This window comes from Manis javanica, chromosome 11 (genome assembly GCF_040802235.1).
Source record: "Manis javanica isolate MJ-LG chromosome 11, MJ_LKY, whole genome shotgun sequence".
Classification (NCBI taxonomy): domain Eukaryota; kingdom Metazoa; phylum Chordata; class Mammalia; order Pholidota; family Manidae; genus Manis; species Manis javanica.
The window spans coordinates 48,234,822-48,252,394 of NC_133166.1; the positions used below are offsets into that span (position 1 = coordinate 48,234,822).

At 31.2% G+C, this 17,573-nt stretch overlaps 1 protein-coding gene across 4 annotated transcripts in view; it reads right to left on the reverse strand.

Moving 5' to 3' along the window:
* Positions 1–17,573, reverse strand: part of KIF18A (kinesin family member 18A) — a 77,962-nt gene that overhangs the window by 16,190 nt on the left and 44,199 nt on the right. For all 4 annotated transcript variants that reach the window (XR_012122664.1, XM_017672775.3, XM_073216349.1 and 1 more), the window contains exon 13: positions 16,758–16,990. Coding sequence is in view for 3 of the 4 variants with exons in the window: in XM_017672775.3 (XP_017528264.2) it covers positions 16,758–16,990 (233 nt within the window). In the remaining variant the exon portion in view is untranslated. The remainder of the gene's footprint in view (positions 1–16,757; positions 16,991–17,573) is intronic.

Below are 17,573 nucleotides of genomic sequence, written 5' to 3' on the forward strand. Positions count from 1 at the left end.
CATTTGTATAGAGAACACAACCATGTCAGGAGGTATTTGAGGATATGTTTTCCAGTATGATAATCAGGACATACAACTACACACAGGAAAAAAAAAGTGGGAGAAAATAGGCAATCAGGAACAAAGTTAAGGAGTTCACACAAAGGAGTAGTATATATTCATTTTACACAACTTAACAGAAATTTACAATGTAGAAATAGAAGAATAACCATATCAGTATCTTCAAAGTGATGAGAAATTATCACATTTCATGAAACAAAACAAAGTGCTATGGAAAGAAATGCTGAATTGGAAAGAGTTTAGAAATATAAAATATGAAAAGAAAAAAAATCAAAATAAAGGTTGTCTAAAGTTGAGGACATCTCCCAGAAAGAACAAAGAAACCAAAAGAGGTAGATACTAAAACACAGAAAAAAGATTTAGAGTATCAATCCAGGACAGCCAACATCAGATTAATAAGCATTTCAAAGATGAAACAAGGGAAGAAAAGTATGTATGGAGGTATATGTATGAATATATGTGTATGTGTGGTGTGTAGATATATGTGCATAAATACACATATGAAAATTTCTCAGAGCAAAAGGATAAAAGTTTCCAGAAAGGAAAACCCCACAGATTATTTATTTAGTACAATGACTTAGAAAGACCAAAGCTACAGCACATCATTGTTGACATTTCAGAATACCAAGGATAAAGGGAAAATCCCAAAATTTTCCTGGGAAAAAAAGTCACACACCAAGTATGGAGAATTAAAGTGGCATGACAGTTAATAGCAACACTGAAATCTAGAAATTAATGGAGCAATGTCTTCACAATTCTTAGAAAACTTATTCTACACCCAGTCAAACAATAAGAAAATAAAGATATTGCCATACATGCATTGTTTCAAAAAATTTTACTTCTTATTCACCTACTTTCCAGAATCTTTTGAAGGATGCATTTCTGTAAAATAAGGAAGAATCAAAAGAAGACAATGGGGGGAATAAAAGCAAATACTACATAGACAGTAAAGCTGTACAAGAATTTACATACTTCTTGACTCAACAGGGAACAATACTTATGTGAACACTCTAGACATTTATTTAAAAAAGGCAAAGAACTGTTTTGACCCAATGAGGAAGGGGGGAAATGTACATACAATGTAAAGGAGCTAAATCCTTATTTCCCAAAATAAAAAATAACTAGATGATATCTAAAATGGGAAAAATGTAACCAAATAAGGACTGGTATATAAATTTTAAATTTGGAAACTTAAGAGGAAATATCAGAAGAAACAGCTAAAAGGGTAAATAAGAATTGGGAATGGGCAGCCAATAAGGGAAGGAATACATCCACAAATATACTTTTTGCTTTCTAAACTATGTACAGGTAACACTTTAATAAAAAGAGAAACTTAGTTTTAAAAGGAGGTGGTGGTGGAGAGGGGATAGTAAGGAGAGTTAGAGAAGGGGGAGATGGACAGACAAATACACACATTTATGCACACCCATGCAGGGCCTTTTAATGACAAGAAATTAATCAAACTTTGGGTTTAGAACAGAAAAAAGCAGACCAAAACATATCTCTTGCTTGTCCTGGGGTAGCTTAAATAAAAATCTGTGGACTTTGAGTGTGGTCAAACTAGCCAAAGCTATGTAGATTGACATCAAAAGTCCAACTGCAACATGCAAACAAGTAACATGAATAGAATGGGCAATCAGAAAAGCAAAATGAACACTCTAGGCGAGGCAAGTAGGCAAGATCTTTTCTTTATTAAATTCCACTCTCCACTGGCTTACCACCTCACTCCCTACTCATGTTTTCCCTAGCATATAACAGAAAGACAGGCAGGACAATTACATAACTGGTAGTATTTAAAGAGTGTTAATAAAAATGTGAATCAATCAATTATTAGAAATAAATCATTCAGTATGGTGAGAAATGGGCAGAATAAATTTAAAGTCTTAAATCCCAGGAATGAATAAAAATCCCTTTTCTTCAGGGAATAGGTAAACCACTTGAAATCTGAATGTTAGCATGTTTTGATTTTGATATACTGAAAAGTTTATACAGAATGATAGTAGAAAAGAAAATGAAGTTTAGGATAGCAAAAACTCTAATAAATAAAAGATATTTTGTGTAAGGACATGAATTTAATCAGTTTTTTTCAGGTATTTTAAATGTCATAAAGATCTCTAAATTTAGTCATAATATTTCTTATACCTACCTTTATCTTCACATTTAGATTACACATGAAGATAAGATATATTTTTATTTATTTACAGATTTGTTGATAAATAGATGATTAAACAGAGAAGACGTCACTTTAAGGATCAGATTTTCTATTACTGTTTTTAAATTAAACAGAATATCCATAATTTTATCTAAAGAACAGTTTGGGAATTACCTGGGTAGAAATTGTTAATTGAAAAATAACTTTGGTTTAGATAATAACTAAAAAGTTAAGAAATAACTTTTCTTAAAAATGACAGTTGAGGGAAAAAAGCATACACAATGCTACAGATTTATTGATAAACTTGTAGTTTAGGGAAAAGAGTAGGCAGCAGAGGTTACATGACTAGATAAAAGACCTTATCAAAATGATTACATGTTACAATTCAAGCAAGGACTGTAAAAGTGACCAGACAGAGGACTACAGAAAGATATACAATAGCCTTTCTTCTAAACCCTACAAGTTTTGTTTAATGAATCCAACCCTAGTTTTTGTAATACTTACTGATTAATAGTTTAGGAAACATAGTAAAATATTTATATTATGCTTTAAGGAATTTTATATATAACTGAAAATGTGCACTTCAGGATAAGGCAGTTAGTGTTTTATTCATTCTTGATTTATGGCTAGAGATTCCAGATTAAAAACATTTGTTTGCTGTAAATTCACAGAGATTGAAAAAGGAAGTCAGACAAAAACATTTTGTTGAGACTGCCGAATTTTAGAAGACTTTCAAAAGACTTTTAAGTATTAAAACCACTTTTAAAATTAACTCTAGATGCCAGCACTGAAGTTGTGGATTAGAAGGAGAAAAAATACAATTTTATTCAGGTATAAATTTAGATTGCAACACAATGTTACCTGGATTGCAGCATAAATATCTTAACATTTTTGTAGGGTGTATAGTATTGTATAGAATAAAATATGTTATTAATATAACTCATAGCTTAAAATCAAAACAAAAACAGTGAAAATCATAATGAAATCAGAATTAATTTGCCTGTTTCACTAAATTACATTTGCTAAGTGCTTAAAAGAAATCATGAAAAAGTATTTGATGACTGCTTAAGTGGTTAATGAACAAGTAAACAAAGTTTAGATATTAATCTGCCATTTGCCATCTCTTCCCCAAGCTTCTAGGATTTTAAGAAATATGACAACTAATGACAGTGTAATAAAAGCAATGCATTGGATATTTGATTTGTTAATGAAATATGTATCCTATGAAGAAGTAAATGAAAAAAAATTTGAGAAATTGACTGCCTAGACATCAAGAGAAGCATCTAAAAATGTTATTTATTGGTTGTAATGTTATTTAAGCTATTTACGTCTACCTGTGAGCACAATCTTGTCTACTTCATTATTTCTATCTTTCAAATAATTCATATCTCCAAGCCTATCCTGGAGACTGGGCTGAGGACTGAAATGTTTTCAGTAGAAAGCAGAAAAAAAGAAAAAGTAGTTTAAGAAATGTTAGTATGTTATTACTTATAAAATATTTTTTTATAACATGTTTTTTATTTATTGCTACTAAAAATAGGCCCAAGATTAAATGTTATATATATTAATATATGTATATGCATATTATATAATGTGCAATAAGTATATGCATATTATATATATGTAATATATGGTACTTTTTATATGATCCTGCTAATATACAAAGATACATAATTTTAGGTAATAATATCTTGGTACATTAACAAACCAGGGAAGAAAAAAATTAAGTGGTGGATTAAGGAAGCTAAACCTTTATCTCTCAGAATGAGAAGATGATAACATCTAAACATAGATAAATCAAGAAATAGCAGTATTAGCATACTGTTTAGGAATATTAGATAAATATTAGAGGTTTGTTTTAGGTCATCCAGCATGTATTTCAGCAGAAAATAGAAAACAGAAGTTTTATGTTTACTTTCCTAAAGGTAGTTTTAAGAAACACTTCTTTTTTTACTTTTAAATGATTCTTTAATTATAAGAAATGTCCTTAAATTAATGCATTATTAATGAGAAGTCAAATACCAGGATTTTAGACCAAATAAATGCCTATTACAGAGGAAAAGAAATTAAAACTTATACATAAATGTTTCCTAGTAGCAAAAAATTAAAAGTCCAAGTAATATAAACCCTTATCTACATTAACTATGACATTCCTATGTCATAGTAATCATGTAGTTTAGCAATCTATATTTTTTATTGAATTCTCACTTTAAAATGATAGTCTGAATTCTTGATTACAGACCACCAGAAAGTCACAGTGCAGATCATTTCAATACATAAAACTGGAATTTAGTACTAGATGCTCTTAATGTTCATTTAAATATTATTTTATAATTTATTGTTCACAGAAAGAAAGCAATGTGATCCAAGTCATAATATAAATCACATTTGCTGTTGGCAGAACTGATATCTCTTGTTGATTTGCCAGGGGAAGTCAGGTAAAGAAAACAAGCAATACAAATGACATACATAATTATAATGAAATCTTAAAAACATAAAATTTTCTTCACAAACCCCAAAATATAAATAGAAGGCAATATACCATTTCACTTCCCCAAAACTGAGATATTATTTTCTTACTACAACTACTGAAAGAGAACCTAAGTGTGAATGAAATATGGATACCTTTATAATTGTGTGTGGTCTGTCTGTCTATCTATCTAGAACTCTTACAAAATAAATGACAAAATGAAAGATAACAGAAACATGAAGCAGAAGAAATGAATAGGTAGTTAATTCAAAATGAACTACAAATGGATAAAAGTGCATAAAAACAAGTTCACTTCCATTGCCTATTTATGGTGTTAAACTATACAGTTATGATAGTTCTAGAGAATAATTTGACATAAAGCATATAAAATGCTTTCAAAATGTACATATCCTTTGATCTAGATATTCTACTTTTTAGGGGCTTAGCCTAAGGAAATAGGCAAGTTGCAATACATACACATACACACACACATATACACACACACATATACACACATGGAGGTTTAGTGGAGTGTTACTTATAACAGTAATAAAGTAAAAACAATTTTTATTTTAATAAAAAAAAACTACATACACATGGTTAGAAAAATATCCAATCAGCTATTAAAATATTAATAGAAGTTAATGGAAGACATCTTACTTCTTTTGGCTTGACATTTTAAAAACTTAAAATAAATGAACATTTATTGCTAAGATAGTAACAAGGTTAAAATATTAGTGAAAGGAGTTAATAAACTTAAAAATGAATTACTGAAAAAACTGTTTTTGACTTTATAGTTTGCGAAGAGAGGGAAGATAAGGTGTGATATAAAAATGCATGCTATGAGTGGAATAAAAAAATAATACAAAATACAATGGAAATGCAAAAAGTATAGGATGTGTGGGTAGGAACTAGAGGAAGCAGCATTCAGGATTGAGGGAGAAGCCAGGAAACTGCAGACAAGAAACAGAAAGCATATTTAAGAGAAAGATGGGACACCAAGTGCTGCATGGAAGTGAGTCTGCAGCTTGACATTGGACTGAGAAAGCCTTTGAAGGCTCTCCTAAGTAAGGGGCCTGCTCTTTATTAGGAAGACCATTTTAGTGTGAATGGCAGGTTGTAAAGGGGAAAGATAAGTTAAATGGAAACTATTTTAGGTATCAAAATAACATTCATTTCCTACATCAAATTTTCTCAAAACAATTAAAAAAAATTGAATTAAAAAACATTATTCTATTCTCTATGTTTTAAACACATTTCTAAAACACAAGTACTGACTGGCAATTACATGTTTCTTAGGTAGAAGGGGTCTGTATTTATTTTTTAGTTTTTTGAAATATTACACAGATGGTTTAAGTCAAGAGATTAGATAATTTATCACTAATGAGTTAAAAATCCCTTTCTTAAAAAAAGACAGGCCTTCTGGGTCATCTTTTGATGTGCCATATCATGTGTCCTGAATGATTTTACCCAGAAGAACTAATTTATCAAAAGCTTTAGACTGCAAACGTTAGAAGATTTACAAAGCTATAAGTTAGTGTAAAAGCAGAATGCAGTATTTAGCAAACATGAGTCACAGGCTAAAAAGTAGGGTTCGTGACAGGGAGACATTGATGAATGGGATTAGATCTAATTGACGCTTGGTACAAAATGATGGCAAGGATTTTTTTTATGTGTGAGTACTCTTATTAGTACATATGTGAGGAGGTATTTTGGGAAACTGTGCTAAATTAAAATTAGTGGACTAAGTTCCAAAGTGAAATCAAATATTAATATATGCATTTCAATAAACACTTCTAGGCTACAAATGATTGATACAATTACACTAATCATATATCTGCATTCTTTTTAACAGCCTTGTGACTCATGGAATTCATAGTTGCAAATGGTACAGGTGAATGAATTTTAACTATTTAAAAAATATGACACCTTAAGGTGCTACTGGATTAACCTAACTAATAAACATTTAACAATGCCTTCATAAACTACTATTTGCAATATTAATGACTATGTACGTAATCAGCTATTTACAAATACTACAAAAAGATAATACATTTTCTTATGTATTAAAGAGTTGTCATAGTCCTTTAATCTAGCACTCTGAGTAATAATAAATCAACCATAATCTTTTGATACTTGCTCTCAATGGGAAATAGCAGATGCCATGTTTTCCTCTCAGTCTCATTTTTCTAGTATTCATGTTTATGTAAGATGGAAATAAAAAGGCAATACAAAAAAACCTTTTAATTTACAGTAATATTTACAGTCACAGATGAAAAACAACACTGTCATGTGTACAAGGAGACTAAAGGTCAAGTAAAATGTATATAGGGCTACAAGCATGATTTTCCCTCTCTATTGGTAATGATCAAATCTTGTTGCTAAAGGAGAAAATATATGGAAGATTTACTTCATAAACATTTTTGCTGTTTCATATTTATTATATGAGGAATTGGCATAGAGGTTTCCTTTTTATTGAAGTATTGTTGATATACAATCTTATATTGGTTTCAAATGTACAACACAGCAGTTCAACCCACATTATTAAATCCTCACCCAACTAGTGCAGCTATCTGTCAAAATAGAAAGATGTAATAGAATTATTGGCGATATTCTCCTTACTGTACAACCATCCCCATGACCAACTTATATTATGATTGAAATTTTTTTGTGCCCTGTTATCCCCTTCCCCACTTACTCATCCCAAATGCTCCCCCATGGTCCTATTTTTAAAATGAAATTCCCTTTTATTCAAGTAATTTTAGGGGAAATCCAAACCTACATTGGAACTTTATATTCAGACAGAATATCTGTACTGTAAGACACTGGTTCTACTAGTATCTTTTATTGTGTACTTTAAGATAAAACCACTGACATGGGGTACAAAATTTAAGAAAAGGAAAGGTTAGAGACAGAAACATTACTAAATGTGAGTTTCCAGATGGATAATGAGGAAATCTTGACTTTTCATTTAATGTCAGAAATTTTATCAGTTCTATAAATAAACCTTGCTGCCAGCACCCCCATCCTGTGTGGCACTCAGTGAATGAATGTTCTGTTTTCCAGACCCAAATTGACATGTTATACTCCAAGTCAATAGAAAAGTAGTTTGGAGGCAAATATTTGTAGTCAAACATTTATCTCTAAATCAAGTAATGACATTGGTAAAGTATTAAAATTAAAATCTAAAATACTGTTTTTTCTTGAATAAGAAATAATATAGGCTTATTAATACAATAAAAATAGTCCATGTTTTCATAATAGTTCAGATAAAAATAGTCCAGATATAAAGCATTATATCTAGAGATACCCTTAATAAATATACAAGATGTGTATGAAGTAAATTCTAAAAATACAAGAAGATATGAATATGGACAGAAAATTATTCTAGAGTGAGAAGATTTGATAATGAAAAAATGTGAAGACAAAATTAGTTTACACATTAAAAAAAATTTATTTCTTTGGAATTGGAAAAAGTTTTTCTAACATTCATTTCTTAGGCAGGGACAGCCAAGAACATTTTAAAAAACAAAGAATAGTGAAGAGGGACTAGCTAGCACTGCTATATATAAAAAAATACTACAATATATCAGTTATTAAAATTATAGCTACTAGCTCTAAGATATACCAATAGGCAAAATAATAGGAAAGAAATCTAATAAACAGAATTATATGTGATTATTTAATCTATGTAAAACAAAGGTGCCATAGGATGGATTGTGAGCATATTACATAAGAATGACAGGCTCTTTGGAAAAAATTACGTTCTTTCCTGTTATCTTACAACAAAATGAATTAGTAGAACATGGAAGTGAATATTTAAAAAACTTATGGACGACAAGACCTTTTGAAGAATGACTCCGAAGTCAAAGAGGGAGGAAAAAAACGTGAAGCTGTTTCATTACATAAAAGTTTTAAAATTTCAGTATTAAAAAAGAGTTCTCAAAAAAGTTAAGAGTAAATGATGAACTTCAAGAATATATTTGCAACATTTATAGGAAAGAGTTAATACACTTTGATGATCTCATCCAGTCCTATTGCTTTAAATATCATCTAAATGTCAACAACTGTCAAATTTATATTTCAGTTTAGACTTCTCCCCTGAACTCCAAATTCTTATATTCAACTGCTTACATGATTGATGTATCCACTTGGATGTATCTTAGATAAATTTAAAATGGCCCAATTTGCACTCCTAATCTATCATTTTTACCCTATGAACCTGCTCCACCTGAAGATTTTCCACATCCCTTTAAAAGTGATTCGATTTTTTTCAGCTGCTAAGTTCAAAAAATCTTAAAGTCATTCTTGACCTTTCTCTCCCTTCTCAAATCCAATTCATCAGGAAATTCTGCTGGCTCTATCTTCAAAATACATTAGAATTTGACCACTTCTGCTACCAAACTGGTCTGAGCTACCATCATCCTTTATTTGGGAATTACAGTAGTTTCCTGTTTCAATCCTTGCCATACTACAATCTCTCTTCAATGCAGCAGCCAGAGTGATCTTTTTAAAACATGACTGAGATATGTTACTTCTCTGCTCAGACCATGCCTTAGTTCCATTTGGTTGAGAGTAAAAGCCTAAGTCCTTCTAATGACCTACAAGTTTCTACATGATCTGTCTTCCTCCCATTTATCTCTATGAACTCATCACTACTTCCCTCTGTTTTCCTTCATATTAGGTTGGTTACATGTCCTCTTTGCCATTCCTTGAATACGCCAAACAAACATCTGTTTTAGAGATTTCACACTGCTTGTTCTACCTGAAAATGACTCTTCTTCCAGATATCCACATGGCTAACCTTCTGTACTCTGATGTTTTATCAGTGAGGCTTTCTCTGACCATGCTATTTAAAGTAGCAACCTCTCCCTCATCCCACTCCCTAACACCCTTGATTTATTTTCCCATAGCGTATACCATTTTCAATTGTCTAATTTACTTATTCTATTTATTGTCTTTCTTCCTGCACTAGAACATAAACTCCATAAAGATGACACAGTTTATTTTGTACTTTGATGTATCCTTAGCATCAGATAAGTACCTGGCACATAGTAGAAGTTCAATAAATACTGTTGAATGAATGAATGAATAAATAATCTGTATCTTAAGCTCCTGTAACTAAGTGACAATTTTTACTAGAGAAGACAATGGCAGACAAACATTCAAACAATGGCTAGGTCATTCACAGAAAAGAAAATAGATCATTAATATATTTTTAAAAATAATATTCAACTATACTAGTAAACAAAGGAAGAATGAAATGAAAATAGTATTTATGATTATTAAATTAGCAAAGAATAAGTAATTAGCAAAGACAAAAGAGGGAGAGAGAACCCCAGATTTAAAAAGATTTAATAGCTATATCAAACAATGGCAAACTATGGGCCTTGTTTGGATATTGATATGAAAAACTGTAAAAAGGAATCATTTATGAGACCATGGGGGAAATTTGAACACTGATTATTTGATGACATTAGATCATGAAGAGATGTGTTTTTTTTTTTTAGAGACACTAAGATGCATATGGAAGAAATGATATGTCATCTGAGATTTCCTTCAAAATGATACAATATAGTTGTATATGGGATAGAGGAAAGCAGTTCTCAATTCCAGCCATGATATAATTCTTAAAGTTAGAGGTTGAGTTCATGGAGTTCATTATAGTAGTCTTTGTATTTCTCAATGTGTGCTTGAAGATTATTTTTTTAAATTAAAAATTAAAAATATTTTAATACTAAAAGCTGGTGAGGCTAAAAGAAGAAAGAAATTAATTTTCTTATACTGTTTATGGTAGTTAAAATTGATAAATGCACATAGGTGAGAAGGGAATTCCCTGGCAATATATGTTATAAACTTTAAAGAAATGTGCCGCTTTCCTGAGTTAGAAATTTTACTTCTAGAAATTTATCCTACAGATAATCAGACACGAGAATCAGGATAATACACGTATTTGCTTACTGCAATATTGTTTATAATAATAAAAATTTATCAAAGAACCTAAATGCCTTACAATAGAGTACAGATTAAATTAACTGTGGTTAATTTCATCAGACTTGTGCAGTGTGTGCACATTTTAAATACATAGAATGCAGCTGATCTAGTAAACACTCTTTAAGGGTTCCTAAATCACCAGAAAAAAAATATTCAAATCCCAGAGAATTTAGTGTTTTTGGAATTTAACAACAGAACCACTTGATATAACCTGTTTATGAGAGAATAGGAAAAAGTCAGCAATACATGTATTTAAGTTTAAGGTAAATCAGACACATTTGGCTCACATATTATCTAAGCTGAATCTGTTCCATTTTACTTTTGAAATTTAGACTACCATTAATAATTTTAGCAGTATATGCTATCTGGGTATTGCTTCATGTCTTTAGATATGTTAACATAAATTTTAGTATTTATACTTTTTTTAAATGAACTACTTCAATATTCTAAGACTAAGAAAAACAAATATATACAAGAGGACTTATTTTATACACCTTCTATGTTATTCATCTTTAGCTCTCTATTCATAATGAATACAAAATATGCAATTCATGGAATGCATAAGACATACAAAACAAATAATTGAGTCATGTGAACTAAATATTAAAATAACATACTAAGAACAAAATACAGTAAAAACAAAACCTGCCTTCTGATACATTTTCAAAAGAAAATACATATTTATAAAATACAACAGACATTGGTAGTCTTTCCTTTTGAAAATGTTATGAAAAGGAATTAAGAGTTAAATAAATGTTTTGTTTTACTGTTGATAAAGTGCAGTCTCTGCAACTACCTTCCTTGTGAGTTAAATATGGATTTTTAAATAAGGAATAATCACCATCACACAGCAGGTGGTATTTCTCAATTTTGCTGTTAAAAACCCTATTTCTTCTCCAACATCTTGAATACATTATAAAGAAAGAATTAAGGCCCAAAAGGTATGAGAATATCTGAAAGAAAATCTTGTTTTCTTTCCAAAGCTCTCAACTAGGTCAGTTCTAATGATGCACATACCTTATTCAAAGAAAAAGGTATCTATCTATCATCTATCTATCTATCTATCTATCTATCTATCTATCTATCTATCTATCTATCATCTACCATCTATCTATCTATCATCTATATCTCCAACTTCCTTGTAATCTTGGTGTAAAAAATATATTATCAGGAACTTAATACTAGAGACCAAGGTAACTCAGACCAAATTCTCTACTGAAGGCAACTAAAAAATCTGGACAAAATATTAAAAAAAAATATACTTGAAGGCACAGGAGAGCTATCAAGAATGTAAGGAATTTAGGGCATGTATCAGGAGTAAGGTGGAGGCTAAAGAAGGTAAATCTGCATTTATGGCCATTTTCACATCAAGGTTGTTGTTCGCTGATGCTGGAGGAGGTGGCAGAAAAGCTTAGCAACATTGTTGAGAGCTTTGTAGGACTGGGGTGCTGGAACTGGAATTTAGGCCACTAAAGGGAGTTTTTGTATACCTTCTTCACTTTGAGTTGGGACCCTGAACTCATACTCTCTAGAGGGGAGATCAGGGTTACGTAGGCCCTTGCATAAGCTGCAGTTCAGATTCAAGTGATCTCAGTCCCTAAAATTGAACTGAAGTGCTTTTAGAATGCTATTGCCACCAGGAGTCTGAAAGAAGCAAATGTAAATCCTTTTTGAAAGAAGACATTATTATGAGAAGTCTCAAAGTATTTCTATAAACAATTCTGCAGATATATGCCCGATACCCAAAAGTCAGTATGCATTCAAGGAAATGAGATGTGAAAGAAAACCAGAAGAAAGAGATAACAGAAACAGACACAAGTGTTCCAGACTCCGTAATTTTCAGACACAGACTTTAATTACATCCATATAAGGAGAGAATAAAGGAGAGTTTCTTCTAAGAAATGGAGAGTGTAAGAAAGAATCAAATGGAAATTCTAGAACTGAAATGTAACTGAAGTCAAGAAATGATGGATTTAAGAACTATCTGACATAGCTGAAAAAAAGTAAACAGAATATGTGTGAACACATTTCTGGGGAGAGAAAAAAACACAGAAAAGCAGGAGAAGGTAAAAGGCTTAGATAAGACCATGAGAAAGTACCAGGCAATATAACTGGAGTCCCAGAAGTAGAGGAGAGCAAAAGTGGCAAAAGCAGTATTTGAAGATACAATGATTAAGAACTTTATAAAACTAATGAAAGGTAATCCTGACACAAATAAAGAAAGTTCTATGAAACTAGGTAAAGGAAAGAAACAAGAATACAGATACACATATAGCAAAACTACTAAAACCTAAAGACAAAGAGAAAATACTTTAGGAAGCCAAAATGTCAGATTACATTCAAGGGAACAATACAGAATGAAAGCTGACTTCAATAGCAAAAAGGAAAGCCCAGAAGATAATGAAATATCTGTAAAGTGCTAAAAGAAAAGAACAACAAACTGTAATTCCATACACAGGAAATAATCTTCAAGAAAGAAAATATAATAAATACATCTCAGATGTATAAAAACTAAGAAAATTTACCATCAGCATTTCCACCATACAGCATATCCACTGTAAAGGCAACACTTTCTGTAGATGAAAGAAAAATTATCTTGGACGGAGATGCAGAAAAAATGTAGAACAAAAGGAGTAAATGTGAATATTGACTATACAGACTATAAAAGTATCTTATGAGCTTAGAATATATAGAAAAATAAGATACTTTATAACAATGGTATATATGTTAAGAGAGGGCTTAATGGAGTTAAAGAATTTTAAGTTTCTAATACTGCCTAAGAAAAGGGTGGAAGTAAAAATAATTACTTTGATAGATTTTGATAAGGCAAGAAACATAAGGTTACCCCAAAGGTAACTACTAAAGGAATATAAAAAGAGCATATAGTTTCGAAGCTCAGAGGAGAAAATATGGAATATTAAATATTACTCCATCATTTCAAAGAAAAGTTAGAAAGAGGAATTTAAAACAAACAGGACAATTAAAAAGGAAGTCACAAGATGGTGGATTTAAACTCAAATACCAATAAATTCATCAAATACAAAAAGCTATAGTTTAATTAAAAGACTGAAAAACAGAAAAAGGCAAAAGCCAATTATGAACTGTTTATAAGAGAAACCTTTGAAATAAATAAGATTACAGAAAGGTTTAAAGTGAAAGAATTGGAAAAAACAAACAAACCAGGAAAACTAGACAAAAGGAAAGTAGAGTAGCTATGTTAATATTAAACAAAGTAAATGTAAACTTAATAATAATACTAGAGAAGGGGACTTTATAATAAATGGAAGATGTAATGATTCCAAAATAACTGGATGTAATAATATAATCTTCTTATATAAAAAGCAAAAATTGACAGAATTATAAGTAGCAATGTGCAGGAGGCAGAACATCCTCTCCCCCTAAAAAATGTCCACGCTTTAGCCTCTGGAACCTGTGAATATGTTATAGTACATGGCAAAGGGATTTTACATATGTAATTGAGGTTATGGGATTTTAAATAAGGAGATTATCCTAGATTATCCAGTGGGCCCAATCTAATTTTATGAGCCCTTAAAAGTAGAGAACTTTCTTTAGCTATAGACAAGAGATGAGGCAGAGGGAAGGTCAAAGAGATTTGAAGCAGGAGAATGACTTAACCTGCCTTTGTTGGCTAGGAGATGAAGAGGGCCATGGACCGGGGAATATTAGTAACTTCTAGACACTAAAAATGACCTATAGCCAACAGCCAACAAGAAAACAGGGACCTCAGTCCTATTGTTACCAAAACCTGGACTGGATCACCTGAGAGAAGAACCAAGCAACACTCAGAGGTCTTGGAGGGTGGGAGGTTTATTTCACACTGGTAGGCTCAGAGGAGAGGCATCTCCAAAAGTCTGAGCCTGGAGCACAGGCAAGGGGAGCAATTAATACTTTTCTACTTCCATATATAAGTGGCAGTCTGGTGCTCGCGGCAAGCAAGGCGGAAGAAGAACATGGAAGGGTCCCAAGTCGGGGGGCTGAGATTCTTCTGTTAGCCCTATCCACCATGTTGACTTTCCTTATCACTACAGCTGCATAAAGATGAATTCTGCCAAGAACCACAATGAGTCTAGAAGCACATTCTCCCCCAGAACCTCCATATAACAGACCCAGGTGGCTGACACTTTTATTTTGGCCTTTTTAAACTCCAAGCAGAGTAACCATATGAACCTGCTGGACTTCTGACCTATATTATTCTGATATGATAAATCAGTGTTTTTTTAAAGTTGATATGTTTGTATTAATTTGTTAGGACAGCAATAGAAAATTGATACAAAATGGAAAAATCCACAGAAAAGAGGGATTTTTAATGTCTGTACCAGATTCCTGGAAACTGATTTGCTAGGTCGAAGAATATATATCTTAGAAAAAAAAGTAATCTGTCCAACTCTTAAAATTTTCCTATACCAAATATGTACAAGATACTTGTCTCATCTTTATTTTTAACGCAAAATAATAGTACTGATTTCCATTGTTTTTAAATTTGCAACTCTTAGATTACTTGTGACATTGTTTTGTCTTCTCTGATGTAATCTTTGCCCTTTTGAGTTAGTAGTTTGTTTGGAGTGCTTTAGAGTTTTGCTTCTCTTTACAATTGCCCTCCTCCTCTATTGCTCATCCCCAATCTTTGCTGTCTTTCTCGAAGTCTGAATTTTCTCCAGGCTCTGCTCTGGTTTTCTTTTCCTCTTGGATGTCTGTTTTCTATTTCATTATGGATTTTGTTTTCTATTTTTTTAAATCTGCTCTTTCTATACTCTTCATTATTTCCTTCTTAATACTTCCACTAGTTTCTGTTTTTGTTTCTAAACGATTAAGATGAATGTTCATAATTTTTACCTGATTTTTCTAATTTATGCATTTATGTTCATAGATTTCCCTCTAAACACAGCTCTAGCTTCATCCCACCAGGTTTGATACATAGTATTTTTCATTATTATTTAGTTCAAAATATTCTGATTTCTATTATAAGTCCTTCTTTCACCCACGTAGTATTTCTTACTGTCAGAAAGTCATGGCAAATTCCAGTCTGTTTTTTGGTTATTGATTTCTAACTTAATTGAATTGTATTTAGAGAAAATACTTTGTGTTGTTTTAATTCTTTGAAGTTTGAGGAGAGTTGCTTTATGGCCATCATGTAGTTAACTGGTGTAAATGTTTCACATATACTTTTAAGGAATGTATATTTTTCAGTCATTGTTTACAGTATATATATATATATAAAGTCAGGCCAAATTGGTTGTATTCTTCAACTCTTATTCTTACTGACCTATTTTTAATTCACATTCTATAATATACTGAGGAGACATTAAAAATCCCTCTGTTTCTGTGGATTTTTCCATTTTGTATCAATTTTCTATTGCTGTCCTAACAAATTAATAAACTAAACAAAAAAAAAGTTGTTGGTCAATATATATAATGTGCTAGCTTTCACATAAAACCTAACAAAAAGCTAAATAGATTATCTAATACAAATGTTACACAAAAATACATACACACACATTACAAATATAACCACTGTAAATAGCATTTATCTCTGATAGGACACAGGATTTGGGTTCTGGGGAAAGTGGAAGAGGACATTTTATATACGTTGTTTGAATTTATTTTAACCAAGATTATATGTTAGTTTTGCAATTGAAATGTCGCATGAACTTTTATGAGAGGAGGGATGTCAAGTGATCTGTCAACAGAAGAATAGTAAATTCTACACTGCTTGGTTGATCTTAAGAACAGATTACTATGTATTATAGAATCTAAAATTCTTAATTATAATTTTCAGCTCTTAACTGAGATTAAATTATGAAGAATAATGGAAGTAAAATTACTCCATCAAAAATAGGTAAAGTAACTTAAGGATTTTATTGATAGAATTATTTAGAACATCAAACATATATGCTCTAGATACTGGTTAATTGAAATGATTCTAAAGCTAATTTCCCCATTAATTCTCACAAAATAGCCAAACTTACAAAAAATTAACTATTCTGTAGAATGACATATAAAGGAGGCTACTCTTTCAAAATAATGTTATTATTTACTTAATAAAATAAAAGCTATACTTACAACAAGTAGCATGAACTGGTACAAGTTGCGGAAAGGTCATAAGAACAGAAACTTCTGGTAGATCATTTTGCTTTGTGTGTTCAGTAGTTTGGTCAGCCCAAACCACCACTTTTTTCCTTTCTACCAAATGTTCAATTTCTTTGAAGTCAGACTCAAAAGTAGCATTTGATAGGCCAGCTTCTTTTAATGTACAATACTGCTTTCGTAAGGCTGGGAGCAAAGCATTCAATACTCTAAATATAAAAGGTGAAAATAAAAGATAAATAGTAAAATTTAAATACATTATAGTTCTATGTAATATCCAAATTAATGCAGATCATTAAAATGATTCTGTTACAGTTTCCTTTAGAATAATTTCAATGAAATACCCTGACATATTCTTAATACATAAAGTATAGAGTGGCAAAAAATCTTGAATGGGAATTACAAGCACCAGGCTGTAAATCTTATTGAGTTTGCTTGCTTCTATATGACCTTGGACTAAGGCACAAACTCAAGTTTCTCCTCTGTAAGGTGGGGTACAACTGTACAGCCAGTACTTACAATAGGAGATTGTTTTGAGAACTAAATGAGTTAAATACATATAAAAGCTTTCTACAAAGTACAATGTGACTTACAAACCAAAGACATTGTTATTATCATTAATAAATACCATGGAATTAAAAGGAAAAATTGATATGCTGTCAAAGGATGAGACTTATTTTAGGGTATATAACATTTGAAAAAAAGCAACAATGTGAGAACCCAACTCAACTTCCCTTCAAGTTAGCTGTTCATTAGCTAAAGCAATGGCTTTCAAAGCCACTGGTAAAGGAA